General features: G+C 38.8%; 2 protein-coding genes across 5 annotated transcripts; one reads left to right on the forward strand and one right to left on the reverse strand.

Annotated features, from left to right (window-relative positions):
* The first annotated feature begins 655 nt into the window (after positions 1–655).
* On the forward strand, positions 656–16,777 carry LOC122819389 (bone morphogenetic protein 1-like). 4 transcript variants are annotated; one of them, XM_044096079.1, is made up of 21 exons: positions 656–755; positions 858–1,002; positions 3,255–3,356; positions 3,458–3,592; positions 3,688–3,805; positions 5,487–5,665; positions 5,752–5,857; positions 7,888–8,012; positions 8,126–8,241; positions 9,566–9,668; positions 9,776–9,892; positions 10,553–10,698; positions 10,955–11,150; positions 11,240–11,365; positions 12,751–12,911; positions 12,999–13,179; positions 13,910–14,035; positions 14,798–14,925; positions 15,005–15,218; positions 15,937–16,187; positions 16,274–16,777. In XM_044096079.1, the coding sequence occupies exons 1-21, from the start codon at positions 714–716 to the stop codon at positions 16,406–16,408; spliced, it is 2,952 nt and encodes a 983-aa protein (XP_043952014.1). In that variant the 5' UTR covers positions 656–713; the 3' UTR covers positions 16,409–16,777. The 4 variants fall into 4 exon arrangements, with proteins under 4 accessions (XP_043952014.1, XP_043952013.1, XP_043952015.1 ...); XM_044096078.1 differs by having other exon boundaries at positions 658–755; positions 12,748–12,911; XM_044096080.1 differs by having other exon boundaries at positions 664–755; positions 838–1,002; positions 12,748–12,911.
* Positions 16,778–17,434: 657 nt separating this feature from the next.
* On the reverse strand, positions 17,435–23,263 carry trim69 (tripartite motif containing 69). Its single transcript, XM_044096083.1, has 6 exons — positions 22,289–23,263; positions 21,914–22,009; positions 21,044–21,277; positions 20,384–20,406; positions 20,184–20,299; positions 17,435–19,404 (listed from the first exon to the last, which is right to left on the reverse strand). Exons 1-6 carry the CDS (start codon positions 22,922–22,924, stop codon positions 18,860–18,862), a joined length of 1,650 nt encoding a protein of 549 aa, XP_043952018.1. The 5' UTR covers positions 22,925–23,263; the 3' UTR covers positions 17,435–18,859.

The following is a 23,263-nucleotide window of genomic DNA, read 5'->3' on the forward strand; positions in this document are numbered from 1 at the left end:
ACAGATTTTAACAGAATAAAAGTTTGACACACACTCCGAAAATGTTGAATTGTGGGAGACGGACCAGAATTAAGGGTTTTTTGAAGGAAAGCCAATAGAAATATTGTTTAGAGTTTGCCATAAGCCATCTAAGGGACGTGCGAAGGATGCAAACACATCACTCTGAAACATGGTGGTGGCAGCAGAGCTACATTCACACAAGAACCTAAATCCTATTCAAAATCTCGACTTAGAAACTTTTGTTCACAGATGGGATCTGACTAAAATTTAACTGTTTAACAACAAAAACCATCCTGGAAAAACATTACAGTTCTTAAAAGCAGAAAGAGGCAAGCCCAAATGACACAATTATTCATGCGCTTGTCTGCCCCCACATTATTCCATCTGAGTTCAGTTCAGTTTTACAGGGCATTGTATGTGCCTGCCCCAGTAATGGCTGCGTCAGTATTTCCAGATGTCATAATAATGGAGCCCGCTGGCAGCCTACAGGTGGTGTAGTTAAATCCTTTCTGCTTACATGACTCTGGACAGGATTTGAACATGTATTTGATGTTTGAGTTTACCTAATTGGTTGTTTTTTTTGGGGGGAGGAGAGTTGACTGCATTGAAAGTGTGTTTTCCATGTACACTCATTCCTGGACTATGACTAAAATAAGTGACGTTTAACATTTACTACTTAGACGCGCTGAGCCCAGATTCACTCCTGGAGCGGCATGTCAGCGGCTGCAGGGAACAGACCCACTGAGGAACTCAAGGTTTTACTCCATTTTCTTTTTCAGTTTTTATTTTTACTTTTTGTTTTACTCTTCCAACCATATCCACATATCCATCTCTCAGCAGCGTCGTTCTCCTTTTAGTCCGAAGTAACGATGGACTCGGCACCAGCAGTTCTGCTCCTGCTGTGCGGTCTGAGCGTCTCTCTGGCGGCTGATGGAGAAGCTGCGGGCGCGATTTTCTTCAATCCAGAGGATGCGGTCGATTACAAGGATCCATGCAAAGCAGGTACCGTGAGATTTACTCTAAAATTGTATATATTTAATTATACGAAAGGTGTTTTTGGACAGTTTGAAGCGCAGTCCTGCTGTTGAGACTGAACATAGCAAAAGTGATGGCAGCATGCAGGTTTACATTTAGTTTTAAATGGATTCACTTAGGAGTTTGCAAAGTATATAAGCAATAAGTCATAAGTCAGTATCAATGTGTATTAAAGAAGGTTATTTTTTAAATTTACAGCGTAACAAATATTCAGATTCGGAATATTCAAACTCTCTTTGAATAATTTATCTCTAAGAAAAGAAGGACGTAGATTAATTTAAAGTGCAACATAAAATATAGAAACTAATTGAACCTGGCAGACTTAGCTGGTATGAGAATATTTAAAACTTTTTCCAAAACTGTGAGGATATTCTGATATTCATTGTTTTCTTTGTTATTCTGTGTTTGTGTATGCAGATTTATTTACTTTAATAAAAAAGAACATGTAGGGTTGTTTTTTTTTCAAATTGTTCAACTAAATTAACAACATGTGTGTATTTTCAAAGGTATACCAAAGGTTTATGCAACTATAGAAGTTGAGAACTTAAAAAAATCTATCAAATTAAAGCAATTGGATTTTATTTAAGCAGTAAAGTGATAAATTGTTTTTTCTTTACGAACAACTTACCTGCCTGTATGCCTGTATCTTTTAAAAATATCTCAATAATCATAAATTACAGTATTTAAAGCCCTTTTTTAATCACTGACCAGCAATAACCTATTATTGGTAGAGCGCATAAATACAGAGCATATGGAAAGCCTCCTTGCCATCACCCTAATCTCCATCAGATTAAACTCTAATCCAAAATGTTAATGTTGCTTCCAGTCAGAAGAAACATGTTGGTAAAATTAGAAATTTAATGTAATTTTGGGCTTAACTAGAGATGTCAACAGATATAACACAAAAGGACTTTATGGCTTTTTTCTCTTAAGAAGAGAATTAATATATTTTAAAATCATAATTCACTAATAAAATATAAAAGAAAAAATACCACATACTTTCCTATTCTGATGGGTATGATTGTTTTAAAAGCAACAATAAAAAAAAACTTTGCCAAAAGGTCAAGATATTCAAGAAAACAACTTGTTTCCATCGTCCAACATGGCCAACAGTTCTTTAGTAATCACGGGCCTCCAGCAGGTTTGGTTTCCTTGCTTCTTCCTCTCTTTTTTTTTTTTTTTTTTTTTTTCATTGTGACTTTGGGAACCTTCGACACACACGGCTCCTCCGCTTTGAGGCAGTTGCCTGGAGACTGTGGGTCACCGAGGCCGTGCCAGCTCTGCTCCTCGGCTGGACGCCGGCGAAATCCCTCATGGCCGCGGGGCACGGAGCACAGGCGCTGCAGGAGCGGTGTGGCAGTCATTTACAGTCACCCTCTGCATGACTGAGTCGACTTCAAAGGCATCCATAAGACCGGCCACGTCCTCTCACTTCTACAACAAGAGGAGGCTCTCATGTGGAGTAACTCAAGTGAACGAGGTGGCAAAAAGTTCCCTGAAAATCGAACTGGAGCACTTTAGAAATAAATGACTGTTCAAGCTTTAAAAAGGGGTTTTCGATTTGTCTGGAATCATCCTTGGTTCTCTACAAAATGTGTTGATTTTCCATTAAAAAAAAGATGGAATGTAAGGTACAACTGAGATTATAAAAACAATATTTGGTTATGTTTTCACCATTAATCAGTACTGCTTTACCAGTTTTTTGCATTAAAGTTAAAAAAGGTTAAAACTCCTTCACAGATGGGTCTTCCTAATGGACCCAGTGCAGGAAGCAGCACAACATACTTAGCAATCCTTTCATGTATTTGGTCAATGTTTATCTTCCCTCCCTCCTTTCAAACCACAACCATTTTAATTGATGTTCTTCTGTGAATCAGGAAAAAGCAACATTTAATTATATAGGATGAATTTAATTGAATATATTTGTGCTGTGTTTTCAAAGTGAGAAAACTAGCTGAAACTTGGTTATTGTTGCACCAGAATCATTTCCTGCATAAGAACAAGATGGAAAGGTGCTAAGACTCTAATTATAATTTGTTCTTGACAAATATTGTAAATGTATATCATCTTTCTTTCACCTCTATCTGGTTTTGCAAACCTTGTATCATTTATACTTTGTGTCTGTCTCATAAAATCTCATTTAGGTACATTAAAGTTTGTTTTATTTGACGCAAGAAGTTGGGGCCTATCTAGTTTCTTTATGTTTTAAATTTGCACAGCTGCCTTTATGGGAGACATTGCTCTGGACGAAGAAGATCTTCGTGTGTTTAAAGCAAGCCAGGACGTCGATACAGAACAACATGCAAATCACACAAACTCAGGTATGTCTTACCAGGAAGAAAAAGCACATTTCTCTGTGGAGTTGGTAATTCTGATCAAACTATTCAAGATGATATATGAAATTTCCTTACACTCTTTGCAGCTGGTAATTCCTCTTCCAATGACGGAGCTGCAGACGGTCTGAGTCCACGGAGGCAGAAGCGAGCAGCCTCCTCCAGGCCTGAGCGAGTGTGGCCGGACGGCATCATCCCTTATGTGATCGGTGGGAACTTCAGTGGTGAGTCCGGAGGAAAGCCGCGCCTCCGTCTCCTCCAAACGTTCACCTCGGACAACCCAAATCTCTCAAAACCTGATGACAGACTTTCCTCTTAGGCAGCCAGCGCGCCATATTTCGCCAAGCGATGCGGCACTGGGAGAAACATACATGTGTGATATTCACAGAGAGAACAACTGAAGAGAGCTACATTGTTTTTACCAACAGGCCTTGTGGGTGAGTAGTTTGTAAAGAAGTTTGTAACTTAAATAAATGAGACAAAAATAGCTGTTATGTGTTAATTAAATAAATACTTTTGAGTGTTTTGAGTATTTTTAAAGCAGTTTCTTTTACATTTGAAATACCATATAGCTACAGATCCTATTCAGTTTTATTTTAATAAATCAGGTTCTTTAAGGGAAGACAAAAATCCTTTATTATATCCTTAAAGACCTCAATTTTCGGAACCTGACTCTTCACACCCAAACTTGCACACAAGAGCAAAAACTAATGAAAAAGCAATAAAGTGATTGTAAAATTAAAACTCTGTGAGGAGCAGATTGTTGTTGCAACATGCTAATGAGTCAGTTTGTTTTTGCAAAAAGGAAATGTTATGATATTACCACTAAGCTTGCATATTTTGAACTGCAGGAAGCCGTATACAATGAGCAGTAATAAAGAAAAACAATAAACATTCTGAATATTTAGGGCAAAAATTGACCAAACAGATCATAAACCGCTGACTTATAAATCACCATCCAAGTACAACATGGAACATGTGGGAATTCAACAATCACTTCCCCATCTATTGAATATTAAATTAAATATTCAACTACAGGGGAATACAAAAAGACGTTTCACTTAAACAAAATCTTTCAACAAAGGTCTATTTTGTAGCTTAACATAAGTAAAAACTTTAATTGACAGTGTTACCCATTCGGTTGAAATAACATCAGTGAGGTGCTTCTTATAGTCTTTAGTCTCTAACATGGATTTGGAGGAAACTTCTTCAATCCTCTCCTTATTTGGAGCTCTGTAATTTTTGAGGTATTTCCTGCATGTCTACCTTCTTTAAGGTGTGTTTACTCTCTCTTCAGCAGTCAGAAGCACAACAGACTAAATGTCTGTGGTTTAAACAGAGCAAACATCCAGAAAAGCAACATTATAAGGATCAACACCTGTTTTTGATTCCATGTAAATACCGTTGGGATTTTCTAATTTATTCCATCCAAAACTGCCCAATTTTATTGAAGAAAATGTATATTAAGAGACTATTTTTTTGCTGTTTGTCTCTTTATTTTTTTTAGTGCTGTACAAACTCAAGTTAACATCCAACATGGGCATTTCCAAGACGTTTTACAACAGACTGGCTGTCCTTTTCCCACAGCTCTATATGTCAAAATATTACTTCGCTAACTTCCCGCGGATGCTTGCTGTGCTGTAACGCTAACAAGACCTTTCATGTAAAACAACAGAAGATTTTGTGTTTAATGTGTTATCTTTTATAACATAATATAAAAGATAACACAGGTGGTGAATTTTTTTAGATTTTCCACTTAAAAAAAAAAAAAAGTTCTTGGTTGGAGATTGTGCTTATTTAATGTTAAGCTGCTTCTCCTTCACCAGCCACAAGAGGGCAAAACTCTTCCCATGCTAAATATAGATATTTAAAGACATTTTGATTCGCTTTCTCTCCCGGTGACAAGTTTTCCTCTGCTTTATGGGGTTGCTGACAATAACATCTGTTTCGGATGTGGGCGACCGATGATGTTTCATGTTTTTTTAGTGAAACCGTGCTCATAGGCTTGACGGATTCTTCTCGTTAAATGTCAGAAAAGCAACGATCTCCTGGAAATTCATCACATAATCTCATTCAGAAGCAATTAAAGACGGCTGTGGGCACTTTGCTGCTTTGCAGATGCTGCTCCTACGTGGGGAGGAGAGGTGGCGGGCCTCAGGCGATCTCCATTGGGAAGAACTGCTGTAAGTTTGGCATCGTGGTTCATGAACTCGGCCACGTGATCGGCTTCTGGCACGAACACACTCGTCCTGACCGTGACGAGCACGTAAGCATCGTCAGAGACAACATCCAGCCAGGTACTGAGGTAGTAACCGTGCTACTACACAGAGGTTTCTGTAATTGTAAATGCAGCTTGCTGATGCTGTGTTACGTCCACCAAAAGGTCAAGACTATAACTTCCTGAAGACGGAACCTGGAGAGGTGGACTCTCTGGGGGAGGGCTATGACTTTGGCAGCATCATGCATTATGCAAGGAACACGTTTTCCAGGTGGGTTGCCAATATTCCTCTGCTTTCCTTTTCTCCACCGCCTAATATTTAACTGGTCTGTTATTTGGGTTTGCTGAGCATACATTTTCTTTTCATTTCAAAACATTTCACATTAACAAATCATAAAACCAACTCTCTGAGGAAATTATTGATTTAATGGTGACTCACTCTTCCCTCTGTATCCTGCCTCCAACTCACTGTCAATCATCAATAAACTTCTTCACCTGCCTGACATTAAGATAATAATATTTTTTCCAGCGATGAGCTAGTTTAATGGTTCGTTGTTGCAGTGTTGTGCAAAAGTAGTTTATTTGACAGTGAAATGCTTTGACCTAAATCTTAACCATCATACTAGATTGTAACATTTGGGCTTTGTGTCACTTCTTCAAACTTACTTAGCCTTAAGTTTGGTTCTTTGATGAATATTTTCTCTGCCTGCCTGCCAGGTCAGGTTGACAGACACATCTTGGTTGATTTTGAGTTGTGCCGAGGAAATTAACAGTGGTCCTAACAGATAGTTAAAGCTTTAGCATTGTTTCATAATCTAACTTTGCTATTCTGTCCTTACAACCTTATATCTGACTTTTCTGTTCAGTTCCTTGACCTTCATGATCCTGATTGCTCACTAATGTCTTTTATTAAACCTCCGAGGGCTTCAAAGAACAGGTGGATTTATAGAACTTTATTAATTTGAACAGTAGTTTGTTGTTCTGCATTTTATTTTAGCAAATTTTGCCGTGAAACACTTGAAATCATGCAGAAAACAAATTCAAAGTAGACAAATTGATTTTCTCTTGTCATTGTTTGTATTTTGCTTGTCATGATTGTCATGATCCTTGTCCTTTTTCTTTGTCTGTAACATAGAAATAATTGAAACAATCATTCATTTGAAGCTGCTACATGGCAAAATGAGAAAACGTTCAAGGTTTCTCAAAAATGACTCTATCAACGAGACATTCAGTTAAATATGAGACCTGATGTTTGTCCCTCTTCTTCAACTTCAGTTCATCAAGAACCTGCTGTGTTGTGACAGAAATGTTTTCTCTCTGAAGCATACTGTTGCTCCTCTCTGTTTCTGCTTTGGTGTTTTACCCCCGTCACTGCGTCAGGGCTCTGGGTCGTGGCGGCTTGCCAGTTTAAATAAAAGTCCAACCAGTTCAGGCTTTGTTGAACAATTTGGGGCTGGAGTGGCTTTTCTCTCTGGCATTCAGGAGCGGGCTCCACTGAGCCGGCTGGCACCGGCCAGCGGCCCCATTCGGAGCACTCTGTTTACACATGCCTGTCATTCATCATTTCATCACCATGGCAACTGAGCAACAGCGGGCGCTGTAAACCCAGCAAGGGATTATTACAATCAATAAAAGTATCAAGGTGCTGACAAAGCTGTTGACAGATTCCAGGTGTAAATATTTTTGCACTTGTAAGTAGAGTTTTGTAACCTTAATAAAATAAAATGAAAACTTCTGATTTGTGTTTGTCTAGATGGGAATGTGTTTATGTAAAAAAAAAAAAAATCCAAGTTATGTATTGATACATAAGTCAGAAAATGTAGCAGTAAATAAATTTTGTTTGTGCAGCCACTGATAAAGATTTATGTGAGTAAATAAGAGTCCTCTTTTTAGTCGTTTTACAAATACAAAGCAAAAATCTACAAATAAATCTCTGTGCTCAGGTTCCTGGCTTGCATGTGAGTTTCAACCTGCAAGAACAAATTTTGATGAGAATATTTTCCATTTCAGCTGATTCATTCATTTCATGTAAATCAACAATTACATAAACATTCTGATTTACATCCACAACTGGGATTCTATTTTACAACATTACAAAATTCAATTCAAAGCTATAAAGTCTGATTTACAAGTACAAAATATTTATTTCAATACTGGAACCTCTCTAAACAGAATGTATATACATACATCCTGTATGTATAATGTCAGGGTTATAGTTTCTGTGCAATAATTAACTCCTACATGGTTCTTATGTTTTGAAACTCTGCAAGGACGAACAGATTTGTACTTTGTGTGAAACAGAAGCATCTTCTTGGACACCATCTTGCCTCGTTACGATGTCAACGGTATTCAACCCTCCATTGGACAGAGGACAAGGCTAAGTGAAGGGGACATTGCTCAAGCCCGCAAACTCTACAAATGTGCAAGTAGGACATAAATAAATAAATAAGATATAATGTCTCATAAGTCATAATTTTGTCTGTGACTTGTCGTCTTTGTGCATTTGTGTGCAATTTTTTTATTTCCTTCTTTTTGGCAGGATGTGGGGAAAGTCTGCAGGACAGTGCTGGAAACCTTTCTTCTCCTGGTTTTCCAAACGGATACTCAGCACTCACTCACTGTGTTTGGAGGATTTCTGTCACACCAGGAGAAAAGGTGACTTTTAAACCTACACTTATCCCTGCAAAATGGGTGCATGCATTTTATAACTGAACCTCTTTAATGCACAATATGCCTGATTTATTTCATGTTGGTTAAAAAAAAACATATCTTGGCAATATTTATGTCATTTGACCTACTTATAAAAACATAAATGGTAAGAAACTTGAATAAAAATAATTGCATTAACATGTCAGTATTGGAGACCTTTTACAATTGCTTAGGACCCCCGAAGGACGTGTTGATCAATGAAGAGCATCTTAACAAATCAGCAAAATGAGACTTATTTCAGTGATTAATTTGAATATGTGAAACCCATCTTTAAAGTCATGAACCTTTGGAGTATATTTCTGTTGGTTTAGGTGGTTGTGGTTTGCATTTTCTTAGAGTCAGTGCAAGTTTTTCCTGCTGCAAGCAAACCAGTTTCTTCTGCACTTTTTCCTTCCTCTTAACTTTACATCCAGGATACACAAAACCTATGATGCATTTGTGCTGTATAAAAAGAAGCAGAATAAACAACTAAATCATTAACACTAAACCAAACACTAGGACTGAGTGTTGCTTAGCTCATATTTATTATTTTTACAATCAAAATATGCATGTAGACATATCGTTCTCACAATATCAGTAGTCGCTTTTTCTAAGAATATATTTACATTTTGTAATTTTTATTTTATATGTTAATTAAAGTATTTTTTTTTATAACGTCCAGAAAAGATCCACGACAATCTTTCCCATGGGATTAAATGAGCAAATATCAAAAATTTATCATTAACTACATAAACAAACTATGCAAAAAACATTGCAAAAAATTCTGAATTAACTCAACTAAATAAAAACCTGAAAGTTTAGATTTCTCTAACATAAGTGTTGGTCTATTCTACAACTTAAAAAATGAGGAAGAAAGTCCAAATAAATGTGGGAGTCGCTGAATATCCAAACGTTTAAGTAGTTACTGTAAAAAAAATATTGTTTATCAGTCATGCGGGACGCCAGTCCTCAAAGTCCAGCATCCTGCAATTTTCCTGGAATGTCGCTGCTTCAACACATTCTAATCAAATGATCTAAGTACCTCCTTACCATGCAGTCAGGTTCATCAGGGTCTTTCTAGTGAACTAGTTATTTGATGCATGTGTGATAAAACAGAAATACAAAAGAACTGGAGTTTGAAATCTCAGTTTTAAGCAATTAATTAAGGTCAGAGTCTCATACATCCTTGTTGTGTAAATTTGGGATCAAAGTTTTAACTCTTTTGATGTATACATTTCAATCTGATATATTTACATGCTGTTATGCTCAGCATCTCTCCTCTGTGTCCCAGATTGTCCTTAATTTCACTTCCATGGATCTCTTCAGGAGTAATCTCTGCTGGTTCGACTACGTAGAAGTTCGAGACGGATTCTGGAGAAAAGCTCCCCTAAAAGGTCTGACTGATGCCTGTTTTATAAACTTGATACTAAGCAGCAATTCTTGGCTTTTTTGTCCTAACTTACACTAAGAAATACTTCCTGACTGGAAATGTTCTCTTCAGGGCGTTTTTGTAGCGACATGACTCCAGATCCGATCGTCTCCAGCGGCAGTCGTCTTTGGATCGAATTTAGAGGCTCCAGCCCCTGGGTGGGCAAAGGCTTCTCTGCTTCTTATGAAGGTAAAACACAAGAACAATACTGATTGAAATCCATTTTAACAATCATTTACAAAGACGAAAGTCCAGACGAAATATAGAGCCAACAATGTGTCAGTCTTTTGACTAACTACATAAAAATAACCAAGCAGGTTAAATGAAAGTTTCACTGTCTTCTTCCTCCTTGAGCGTGTTTATATGTCTGTATTCGTAAGACATTTTATTTAGGGGTGCCAAACTTAAAGGGATGCAAGTGTTTGCCCCATTTTTCAAAGTTTTATTTGTTAAAATGGTTTTAAAATACAAATTGAGAATCCTAGTAATTACTGTAAAATGACTGCTGGACATTGTCTACAATCGAAGGGATAAACAATGAATGAATGGTTGTCTTCTGCGTCCTGCCGTTCAAGCTAAACCTGTCAAGCATTAAACCGCCCTCTGCTGGAATGCTAGTGTCTAACTACTTGAGCCATTTTCTCTATCTGCTTTCATCTACAGTGTTATTAAACATTTATTAAGCATATTTCAAATTTCTTATTTTCCTGTTACAAATTATTGCCCTAATTTGTTCTTCAATACATTATAGTACTGGTGATACCACAACGCATCACCAGTACCTTTAGTTTGACTTTGGCATTTGAATGTCTTTGAACCGATTCGGTCATTATTCTGACCTCTCTGCAGCCATCTGTGGCGGGGAGTTGGTGCGAGATCGTGGCCAGATCCAGTCCCCCAATTATCCTGATGACTACCAGCCCAACAAAATGTGCGTGTGGAAGATCACAGTGGCAGAAGGTTTTCAAGTCGGCCTCACCTTTCAGTCATTTGAGGTAAAAATCACATAGCAGTACGAGAAAGGTTGAATGTCTCGGTGAAAAACACGGAGATCACAAACATTTTGCTGATTTGAATTTGCAAGACCTGCTATTTCCATAAAGAATTCAAAAATGTCTATTTACAGCAGCTTATTAAATAAATTTTATCTCAAACAGTCAAAAAGGCCCTCATAATGAGTCAAGACAAATTTCTTGCATCATATGCGAGTAACCCAAACAGCAGCAGCGTTCATTTTTATCCTGACTGCAGATTGAGAAACACGACGCCTGCACCTACGACTATGTGGAAGTCAGGGATGGCGGTTCGGACAGCAGCCCACTCATCGGCCGGTTCTGTGGCTACAACAAACCGGAGAACCTCCAGAGCAGCTCCAACCAGCTCTGGCTGAAATTTGTCTCTGACGGCTCGGTCAACAAGGCAGGGTTTGCTGCCAGCTTTTTAAAAGGTCAGAGAGCCCCTGCAGCAACAAAGTGTCTACACTATTTTTATGGAGGAGGAAATATGGACACTGATTCCAGTTTTCTTTTTGATTAGAGATGGATGAGTGCTCCAGACATGACAACAGGCTCTGTGAGCAGCGCTGCATGAACACGCTGGGCAGCTACAGATGCGCCTGCGACCCCGGTTTTGAGCTGGCAACAGACAGACGCAGCTGTGATGGTGAGAGCAGATCAGGTCTTTACTAACAAAACAGGACATAAAATCTCTTGCAAAAGTATTCATAACCCTGGAAAGTTTTCACAATTTGTAGCGCAAAATTCAAAAACATCAATATATTTTTATGGGATTTGTTTTGATGAACTAATATGTAGCAATGCGCAATATTGTTCTTTTTTAATAGCTTCTGTATTATTTTCAAAGTAGCATTGCAGTCAGAGCAAAATCAAAGTGAAGACATCATTGTCTTCAAAAGTGGTCCATGTGTTGAAATTGTATTTAATTTATCTTTCAAAAAGATAAATAAAGTAAAATTAATCATTTTATTTCAAATAAACATCACACTTTAACTTCACATATATGCATTACTTTGTGTTTTGCAATAACAAAGAATCCGAAAGAATACTTATTACCATTTAATACGCCAAAAAAGTGACAAACTTATTGTCAGTGTAGCCTCCTATATTATTCTGTCAGCCATCATAGTTCCACAGTATACATAGTTATATAAAGAATTTTATATTTTAATTAAAGCAACATAGATTGATGAAACTCCCCTCTTTTACAATGTTTACCACAAGGGGGCAGCATTGTCCTGTTGTAGTATCTCAAGAGTCAATACTTTTGTTCATCCAACCTTTGATAACAATAAAAAAGTCCCTTCTGCAAACTCACCATGTACATTTATTTGTTTTTTAAACAAATAAATAAACCCTCACATCCAGTGAAACTGATTATTTCAGTGAATCTTAAATCTTTCATTTAATCTAATATCCTCACTTAAGAAGTAAACAAGGAATTAATTTTAGAATACTCCACTTACAGTTTTCTTTATCTAGTTTTGAAAACATGTTCTAATTAATTTGGTATTAAAAACAAGATAAAGTCACAATCTGCTAACCGCGTCATTTTTTCACAGACTTGTTCTGAACAAGAAGGTTTACTAAATCAATATTTTTTACCAGATGAAAACACATTTTAATTATCCCATGCTTAGGTTCAAAGTGTTTTTTTAAATCTCATTTAGTTTTCTACATTTCAACAGTTTACATGTGGTTTTAATTATTATATCCAAAGTAAAAAATTTATTTTGAAGTGTTTTATATATGTGCCATTTATGTTGGTTCAAACATGTAACACTAAAAAAAATAGTATTTCTTCATTTACATAACAAATTCTGTTTATGAATAGAAACAGACACAAACATCTTGATCAAAATGTACTCAGTGTGTTTTACCAGTTTTCCTGTTTAACATCTAGTTAATCGATGTGTTTTTACCAGTTTTATTCAGCTGCTTCACGCTGAAGGTTAAGCGACTGTTTTTACTTTGTTATTCATGAGTTCTTCCACTGAAATCCTTTTTTTCTCATTTCATTCCCTCCAGCAGCTGCCTGTGGCGGCTTCATCACCAGCCTGAATGGCTCCCTCAGCACCCCGGGCTGGCCCAGAGAGTATCCCCACAACAAGAACTGCGTGTGGCAACTGGTGGCGCCAGTTCAGTACCGGATCACCCTGACGTTTGATGGCTTTGAGACAGAAGGAAATGACGTGGGTTCAGCTCAGATTAGCATGTAAAGTGTTGTTGTTTTTGCCTTTTCTTGCTAAGACAGAGTGATTGTGGTTGTTTCACAACAGGTGTGTAAGTATGATTACGTTGAAGTGCGCAGCGGGCTGAGCACCGACTCCAAGATCCACGGGAAGTTCTGTGGCACGGAGAAACCCGACGTTATCACCTCCCTCCAGAACAACATGATGATTGAGTTCAAGTCGGACAACACCGTGTCCAAGAGGGGCTTCAAGGCCCACTTCTTCTGTGGTGAGCGGCCAGTAAATATGAGAAATTCCTGATGCAATACTGCAAACCTTTGCAAACTTAATTTAATATTTGCTTGAAGAAAATACAGCCAAAATGTTACACAGGTATTCTGTCTGTGCAGAGATTGTAATTTGTGTGGGGGTAAAACTGGGGTTTTATAAGACTATATGCTTAAAACAAAAGAAATAAAATATATTTATTTTAAAAACATGTACCATTTATCACGTTTTCCTCTTGTTCATCAGATAAACGTACTCCCTTTTTTTGGTTTCATAGACTTTTACTTCAGTTAATATGTTTTATATTATAAAATGTAAAAAGTCAACACCAACACAACACCTGTACTTTATATGCATGTAAATAATAGACAAAAAAGAAGTTAATAAAAAGAATTTGTCATGTCAGAAAGCATCAAACCGAACTGAACACCTTCAGCTTTCTGAATAGTAAAAGTATCGAAACAAATCATGTTGATTCTCACTTCTGTTCCCCCAGTAAACTCCAAAACATCACCAAGTCTAACCTTTAGAATTTGCAACACTGGTACATAATAAACTTACTACACAACAAATCCCATCTTACAATACACAATTAGGTAGAGACTGTCTGGGTTAGCAGGGACTCTAATTTTGTTTCACATTCACTTGGAGTTTACACCAAGCCCGTTTGTACATATTTTTCTCTGCTGAAGAAAAGAAAGTTCAGCAAAAGTCTTTGAACATTTCCACAGATGTAGACGAGTGCTCCAAAGGTAACGGAGGATGCCAGCATGAATGTGTGAACACCTTTGGGAGCTACAGGTGTCAGTGCCGCAGTGGGTTTATGCTGCACGATAATAAGCACGACTGCAAGGAAGGTAGGCAAGTTCAGATCAACTTGTTATGCTAAGATGAATATTTATACTGCTTTGGTTAAACAAAATGAAGCTTTTTCAGTCACAGTGCAGATCTAAACTGGATTGAAATGATTAAACTATTGTTGCTAAATTGCTTTAAACATCTTCTGGTCTTAATGCAGCATAGATTTTGGATCATGCATATCTATTCTGGAGGGATTTTTCTCAGTGTTGAGCTCTGATTGAGACACTGTAGACATGGGCAGTACAGAAATGTATGCTAGAATTCAATTTCAAAACCCTCTTTATCAATAACAGCTAATCAATCTAAATACTGGCGACTGAAAAATCTGTTTAAATGCCTAACATTGTGAATTTATATCAAACCAGAATTTTTATCTTTTGTATGCGCTGCTTCTGAAAGAACAACCTCCACTTAATTTAATATTTGCTTGACAGCAAAAGCTAAATAAGTGATATCATTTTTAAATAACGTCAGGTAGTAAGGGGTTAAATGAGTTGTGCAGAAAGAAGTACTGGTAAACCTCAGTAAACTGAGGAATGTTTCCTCTTAAAGAGTCTCAAAATGCAGAAAACAACGACTCCATGTTACTACGAATAAAGAAGCTTTTATGAGCTGTTTAATTATGAGGCATTCTTGGTTTTTCCCATTACTTCATATGATAATACTGTTTCTTCTAGGGAAAGGTGTTTCTGCAATCAGAAATCATCTGATCCAGTCGTTACAGTTTTCCCCTGACATGCTGTTTCGTTTTTGTTTAGCTGGGTGTGATCACTTCGTAAACGCCGTATCCGGCACAATCAGCAGTCCCAACTGGCCCAACAAGTATCCCAGCAAGAAGGCCTGCACCTGGTCTCTGACCACCACACCGGGCCATCGGATCCAACTGGTAGGTCGTGACTCAGACACAGTGATTCGGTATGAAGGAGAACACCCACTTACAATCTGTTTGAAAATCTCCCTCTCAGATTTTTAACGAGGTTGACATGGAGGCTCATCTGGAGTGTGCTTATGATCACCTGGAGATCTTTGATGGCAGAGACGTCCGTGCTCCGACGCTGGGCCGCTTTTGTGGCACCAAAACACCAGATCCAGTTACATCCAGCAGCAACAAGATGTTCCTGCATTTTTTCTCTGACAACTCGGTGCAAAAGAGAGGATTTGAGGCTTCGTACAGAGCAGGTGGGCAAAGAAATTTACTCACATCCACTTATTGGCAATTAATTGGAAAGACAGCAGCATAAAAAAATCGAAAAGCTATCAACAGATTTGAGTGAAATTATGTTAATTAGACAAAAACAGAAAGATTGGGGGGAAAAATCCATGCTGAACTCTTACATTTTTTCTTATTGCAACATCAAACTGTGATATATTTTGGGACCTTACCACCATGATGACATTCAGGTGGCCATCATGATGTTATTTTGATTCAGAAAAAGAACTAAAACATGCAGGACAGCAGCACTATTTGGACAGAGGTGTTTTTATTTGACTCAAAGGATCAAAATAACATGATAATTTCTGCACACTCCACATTTCTAAACGCTTTTTGAAAGCTCTGCATTATTTTGATCGCTAAAAATATTAATGCGTTCGACGAAATATAAAAGCTCATGGATACAAACACTTTTTCAAGTCAGTGTAAGCGTGGTGACCTAATGTAGGGCTGCAGAATAAACTGTAAACATACTGTCATTGAGAAGAGAAGATGCTGTCTGACGGAAAATGCTCATCCAAGGGTCTCTTAAAAAGGTTCTGGAAAAAAAGCCTGAAATGGTAAATTGCAGCTCGGGGAAAAGAGTCGCCAGAAATGTGACATTTTAAGTGTTTTTTGCATTCTTTCCACCCTTTTAAGGGCCTCTCTTCTTGACCCTCTAATTTTGTGGTTGTGGATTCCCAGAATGCGGAGGAAGCCTTAAATCCGAGGTCAAGACAAAAGACCTGTACTCTCATGCACAGTTCGGAGATAACAACTACCCCGGCGGCTCCGACTGTCTGTGGGTGCTCACCGCCGAGAAGGGCTACGGCGTGGAGATTATCTTCCAAGTGTTTGAGATTGAGGAGGAGGCGGACTGCGGCTACGATTATTTGGAGCTGTACGACGGCGCTGACACCAAGTCCCCCAGACTGGGCCGACACTGTGGATCAGTGGTAGGATCTCTAATAATCTTCTTGATCCTGTTCTTGATGCCTAAGCGGTTTTAAAATGACACATCTGTGGTTTTCTGTTCCCTCAGGCTCCAGAGGACGTCTACTCAGCCGGAGACGCCATCGTTTTAAAGTTCCACTCAGACGACAGCATCAGTAGAAAAGGCTTCCACGCACGCTACACCAGCACGAAGTTCCAGGACACCCTACACACCAGCATCTAGGCCCAATCACAGACTCCCATCTCCAACATTTGGACGGTCACACCCATTTTCAGGCGACGGGTAAATGCTCGGCTTGATACCACAAACGCCAGCCTGCATATTTTACATCTGTAAGGCTAATTGAAACCATACGGAGAAATCTGATGTTGCATTCAGAGCTGTTTAGTTCCAGAGGAAATTATGGATTCATAATGGCCACCTCACATTTTAGAAACACACTGGATTAAGATATAGAGTGTATATATTGAAATATAGTTTGCTGTGAGTCTAGACTTATAAAACCATCTGAAGGAGACGTCAACTTTTAAGAATATCATGTAATTTTAAGGATTTGCAAATACTGAAAGGAGAATTAAATCATCTTCTGGATTTCTTTTGTTTTTGTTTGTTTTAACGTGAATGGATGCAGTGCGACTCAAATGCCTGAGTCATCTTTGTTGAATGAAGCATACGTTACTGATATTTATAATCGAAGATATTTAGAGATTTTATTTACTCAAAATTTCCAATCTCCTTTTTTTTTCATCTCTTGAGTTCTGACATCACCTGCTGCAAATAAAAAGAAAAATATGAAGCTGCTGAAGGGAACATAAGTGGCACAAATTATGAGAAAGAAAAAAAGCTTTATGGATTGTGCAGTAAAAAAAATTGATAAATGCAATTGCTGAAAATGGTACAGTCTGATGTCTGTAATTAATGTGTAGCAACATGCTTCCAGTGAATAACTGTTACAGCAGCCTCCACGGTCATTTGCTACACTCTTAACGATGTGAACAGAACAATTTGAAAATAAGCTACAGAGTTTTTAGGACCTCAAATTGTTTTCCATATAAATGTTTCTCTGACTGCACATGCAACGGCTGGCATTTTTCCTGTATCTAATTCCTGATTTATGAAAATTAACATTTATATTCCTTACTTAGTTTTCTTTCTTCGTCTTTTCCATTTCGAAGAGCGGCTGAGAGAAAGTTGCTTCTATGCTAAATCCCAACGCCAAATGGAAACAGGAAGTCAAAGATTAGGCCATTTTTAACAATCTACAAGTTTTCAATTACCTTTATTTGCACAAGACTCCTTGGGACCGCAAACGTGGAATTTGAAATGTTGCAAAAATGTGCAATTCCAAATTTTTGCAATTTGGAATTTGCTCTCACATTGAATGCATCTGCTAAATACACATATGGAATGATTTATTTCTCTAAAGATTTCAGAGATAGATTATGCTACTAACATAAAAGATGAATGTATTTAAAGCCGCCATATTTGTTTTACAAAGCCTGCTGAGAAATGTGGAAATCACTGCAGGTGGACTAAATCGAGTTTGGCATGAATCAGTTTTTGGATCAAATTATTAAATATAGATATAATCGGAAGTGTGAAACAGACACATTTAAAAGTTACTTTTACAGGCAAAGAGGAAAAACATGGAAGACCAAACTACAGACATTTAAAATTTTTAAATGTCTGTAAATTCTTTCTTAATTTATTTCCACCTGACGTTCATGCAGCATTCATTTCTTTCAATTTATTCTGACGGGACGAATTAAAAGTGGAACTGCTTCACAGTGCATAGTTTCAAACCATCAAGCCCATCATGTTTTTAGAAACAAAGGTTTTACATTTTCACTTCTATTTCTTCAAAATTAAAATATATATGTACAGATGAGCAGGAGAGAGATTATTTCATCCATTCTCAGTCAGGTAATTATACACAGTTTGACGCACAGCTTCTCAAAAATAAAACATGGAGCAGAAAACATCCTACAAATTCAACCACTTGTTTCAGAAAATGCTACTCATAATACAGAATAGTGTTAAATTCAAATTGTTTAGGATACATAAAGAAAATAATTAATCAACAATATTTTAAAAATGTTTTTTTGCATACATAATATTGCATAAAAGTTTGAAATCACACGATTTCATTACATTTTCTTTCCAAAGAGCCAGACTTTCTCGTTATATTTTAAAATGCTGTTGATCATTGGCCACTTTTTTTTTTTTTTTTTTTTACTTTGGCCACATTTTGCTAATTGGCTAATGTTTAAGAAATTATAAGAAAAGCATAAAACGAAACAATTATCAGCTGCTGATGAACAGACTCCAAAGTTTTTCAATGAGGAAAAAGTTCAAACTCTGAAAGAGGTCCATCACCCTTCAGTTTATCATCCACTGTATGCTGGAGTTTTAGCAAATATCTCCAATGAAATCAGTTTTTTGATGCTGAAATTCTATTCTATAATATAGACTTTGCTATTTTTTGGATATATCTTATAGGTTTTGTCGAGACTGCTTAAAAAGTTTACGAGAAAGTCTTACCAACTCCAAGAAAAATATAAATCCGTGATGTTTAACTCTTGACTTTTGCACATTATTGTTAGTTCATAGCAACAATTAGTTTCCTCATGTTTAACTTCAGGCATGTTTACTTGCTCACTCTTATTCCTGTGTTTAGATTTTTGGTAAGAAAACCTTGAGAGGCTCATTTTCGTGCACTTTATCCAGGAAGCCGAGGTTGAAGTAAGGGTACAGAGTCTCAGTGAAGGTCTCCCTGAAGGTGTAGAGGTGGGTCATGCTCTCTGCATTGTAAAAGGACACCAAGCCCCGCTTGTAGTCCAGGTACACCCCGATCCGGGCCAATGGCTCCTCCAGGGACAGGACAGTTGGCGGAGATGTGCCGGCCATGTACCTAACACCATAAGAGAGGGTGAGAGTCCAGAAGCCGTTGGCTGGGAGGGCCTTGATTACTCCTTTTCTGGGAACCGACTCCCTGGCGACCCCCACCGTCCACACCGTGCTGCTGTAGACCTCGATCTCCCAGTAGTGTCGGCCGTGAGTGAAGCCCTGACTTGCGAGCAGCGACAGGGCGGCGTTGAACCTGTTGGGGTTGTCCTCCACGGTGTGGTTGAAGGTCTGGTAGCGGACGCAGGTGAGGGAGGAGCTCAGGCTGAGCCACGGGTTGGCGGTACTGGAGTTAAACGTAATGGCTGCTGGAACTAAACAGAGAGAGATTACTTGATATGACACAGAGCCTTGCAAAGGTATTTGTATCCCCTAACTTTTCTCACGTTGTGTCACATTGCAACATCAAACTTTATGTTAAAGCAATTTACATAACAGTGCATAATTTTAAAATAAAAGAAAAAAAGATAGATTTCAAAATTCTGATTTTCCTAGTTGAAAAACTTGTCAGACCAAAGACTTTTTTTGTTTATTTGTTTTTTTAAATTAAAGATTGTTTTGCATTGGACTTTAGATCAAATTTATAGGCTTATAACAAATGGATTGTATTAAAATTTGGGGATTTTAATGAATATAAGCAATACTCAAGTGTTTGAAAATTAAGATGATATAGTAATTTTTTGGGAGCATATTAAACCAATCATGCATCAATAGGATTATCTTTTAGTGTATTGTAATTTACATTAGGAGAATAATCTTTCTGAAGTGACTAGGACATCCTAGTCACTTTACATTCTGTAGATTCTTGTAAATCTGCTCAAAAAAATCTGAATACATGAAAAGGCGGCACTTTTAAGATAATTATTTGCAAAAAAAAATGTGTATTTTATGAATTATTTTCCTTCCACTTCACAACTATGTGTTACTCTGACCTGATTCTTTAAGTAACATCCCAATAAAACCTTTATTAGCTGCTGCAACATATAAATAAAGAAAAGCTTAAGTAGATGTGACACTGTAAGTTCAGATTGCTTCTCAAGATGAATATCTGTGCGGGTGAGTAGCTTAAAAGCCCATGTGTTGCATGCAGTACCTGGGTAAAGGCTTCCCCTCATAGATTTCCAAACTCTGTACTGCAGAGGCCCCGCAAAGCGGCCCTCACACAGACTTGGTGGTGTAAAAGTCGGTTTCTCAAACTTGAGAGAAGGCCTGCCAACAACATCAAGCAGTGAAAGGAGGGAATAAAGTCACGTCTTTCCAAGGAAAACACATCCTAAAGTTTCTCACACTCACCTCTGGGGAAGGGCTTTGATGCTCTAACGCAAGGAGCAGCAAGACGCACAGGAAGACACACACAGAGAGAAAGAGGGAGACCGGTAATTAGTTGGGGTTTTTTTTGGATTTGAAAGTAGAGAAATCTTTTTTTTTTTTTTCCACATTACATCAACGTCTGAGCTCATGCAGTCCCACCCTGCGGGATCTCTGTGGCCTGGGGAAAGTCCCGCAGCTGAAGCCAGAGATAGAGTGGCAACGTGCCTGAGCTAAAGTCCCCTATTCTCCAGATGAGAGAGCGAGATTACTGGCCTGCCTCCTGTCTGAACTCTGAGCGGAAGAGTCTTTTGTTTTTAAATGGCTGCTGATATTCATCTGATATGGTCAAGCGTGTGTAAGGCCAATAAGAAACATAAAATACATACTCTGCTCAATCAAATCTGGAATGTCGGAGCCTGTTTACAATGCTAGCGCAGATTCGCAGAAGTGTATGTTTTGGCAAAATGAAATTCCACTTTTGTCCACCTCCTTTATAAAAACAGATTTAGAGAAAAAAAAATTATTGAAACCAACAGTTCAGCATTTTTCCACACTAACCGGCCCCTCGGCTGAGTCATGCTGGTAATAACTTCCAGATGAGTTGCTCTCCACTGTTCATGAATTTCGTACGACTGAACTCACCCGAAGCAAGATGAACGGGTCCTGTTCTTTGAGTTTGTCCTCTATTTCGTGGACGGCTCTCTGCAGGCGGGAGATCTCCACGCACAGCAGGGCCTTGTGCTCGTCCAGGCGGATCAGCTCCCTGCGCTCCTCCGTCTTCAGCTTCACCTGGAGGAGTTTTTCCTCCTGGTACAGGAACTGGTGCAGGTCGCTGAACTGGGCCTCGATGCGCTGCTTCAGGTCGGCCGTGTGGTCCTGGGGTTAGAGACAAAAGGAACGGACGATAGCAGACTTTAGCGAGGACTCAACTAAGAAACTCTTTATACAAATGATGTGTGTATCAGAAACATTTTATAAGTGTCAATTAAGCCTCTAGCACTTTTAAATATTTTGTTTCTGACAGGAAAGAATATTTTTTAACCGTTAGCGACCATTAGCTGCTAACTAGGCTAACGTTAGCATCTGCTTTGCAGGCTACTGGTGCAAAACCGACGACCAGTTTCAAAGTTTTCTAATAAAACTGGACTACATTTGATCAGCTTTAGTTCAAATGTAAAACACTGAGACTCAGTAAATCTGCTTTGAGTCCCAGTTTCAGATTTGAGCCTTTTATTTGTGAAAAGACAAAAAGTGAGCAATTTTAGGAGCTAACTCATAATTACTTTGACTGGAATGATCTCCACAAATGGTATTTGAAAGGCAGTGTGAGATGACTTGTGAAAGCTTTATTCTGTAGTTATATCCTTCATTATTTAAATACATTAAAGACATTTTAGGTTGGATGCAGAGCCCCAAAATTTATGATCCTCTGTGTATTGAAAGGTGATGGAACATCGGTGATTGTTGTGTGTTTGGAAATAAGATTTTGTTTCCGTTTGTGCTTGATCCCACCTTGAGCTTTTTAACTTCATCTTCAGCCTCCCTGTCACACTGCAGGGCCGTGTTGAGCTCCACTTTTAAGGAATCCATCGAGCTGTTGAGAAATCCCTGCCGGAGAAACGCAGCAAAACAACTGTGACTCACTGCAAACACAATGGCAGAACTTTCACTGGCTTTTGTGGGAGGGGTTGAATATCAGAGAAATCAACAAACTGGAAACCTGACCTGAAAAAAATACATGCTTCACTTCATACTGTACTGGTACCTAGAAAGTATTTGCCACCAGATTTATTGCATGCAAACCTGGACCATACTATTCCAGATAAACTTGAATAATAGCAACCTGAAACATTTCTTGCAGAAAGACGCGATCAGAGAGGAACTCACCCTGTATTTCTGCTCAGCCTCCTGGACACACATCATGGTGTGATTCCTGTGCTCCTGGGACACACCACACACCAAACACACCAGCTCCTGGTCCTCCTCGCAGTACAGCTTCAGCTCCTCCCTGTGCCTGCTGCAGCGTGGGACGGGAGTAGGAGCCCTCTCTGCACACCCTGCATCAGCCAGGCATCCCGTGCTCCCGCTCTCCTCCAGACCGTGACAGTAACTCTCCACAATGTTGGCAACGATGCGGTTGGGTCGGTAGCTCTTCCCGGGGTACACCTTCCTGCACTGAGGGCAGGAGCCCGTGCCCCCCTGGCCGGGGCCCCGTGGCCCCGTCCAGTAGCCCTCAATGCATCCCTGGCAGAAAGTGTGATCGCAGGGCAGGGAAACCGGCTGCTTGAAAAGATCCAAGCATATGGAGCAGGTCAGATCTCTGCTGATTCTGTTTGCTGAACTTTTGGCAACTTGGCCAGCTATGGGAGAAGGTCGCAGCTTTTCCATTGCTGCTTTTGCAGAAAAATCTCCTTCTTTGGGGTTCCAACTCTTTTTCTCAGACTTTGTCCCTTTGTTAAGTCTTTCCAAGTTTTGCAGATAAACTGACTGGACTTTCTTCACTTCTTTCTGGCTGTTGCTCATTCCTTTGCCTTTGTTCTCACTACCCGTGCAGCTGGACCCTGGACGTCCTTCCTCTCCTGCAGACTGCAACCACTCTCTCTGGCCTCCAGTCTTCCTGTTGACTACTGGGAAAATGAGGTGGGAGGCGCAGATGTAGGCTCAGTCTCAACAACAGATAGCAAAGGGGATCTCATTCGCCCCCCTCTTCCCCTCTCAGACGTCACATAGTCAGGAAACTGAGGCAGGCCAGAGATATTCTTTTCTTGGCACGTTTGATCCCCGAAGTCTGCAGAAATTCCTATTCCTCTGAACTCTATAACCCACAAAAAAGTAAATCCACTGACTGTGCGACATGTGTGT

This window comes from Gambusia affinis, linkage group LG17, assembly GCF_019740435.1.
Source record: "Gambusia affinis linkage group LG17, SWU_Gaff_1.0, whole genome shotgun sequence".
NCBI classification, from domain to species: domain Eukaryota; kingdom Metazoa; phylum Chordata; class Actinopteri; order Cyprinodontiformes; family Poeciliidae; genus Gambusia; species Gambusia affinis.

Coding starts and splice junctions, on each gene's coding strand:
- LOC122819389 (XM_044096078.1), top strand. CDS start 714: ATGTCAGCGGCTGCAGGGAACAGACCCACTGAGGAACTCAAG. Junction 1,003..3,254: donor CAAGGATCCATGCAAAGCAG/GTACCGTGAGAT, acceptor AAATTTGCACAG/CTGCCTTTATGGGAGACATT. Junction 9,669..9,775: donor GAGAAAAGCTCCCCTAAAAG/GTCTGACTGATG, acceptor TGTTCTCTTCAG/GGCGTTTTTGTAGCGACATG.
- trim69 (XM_044096083.1), bottom strand. CDS start 22,924: ATGAGCAACAGCCAGAAAGAAGTGAAGAAAGTCCAGTCAGTTTATCTG. Junction 21,278..21,913: donor ATGAAGTTAAAAAGCTCAAG/GTGGGATCAAGC, acceptor CTCTAACCCCAG/GACCACACGGCCGACCTGAA. Junction 19,405..20,183: donor GAGGGGAAGCCTTTACCCAG/GTACTGCATGCA, acceptor CTCTCTGTTTAG/TTCCAGCAGCCATTACGTTT.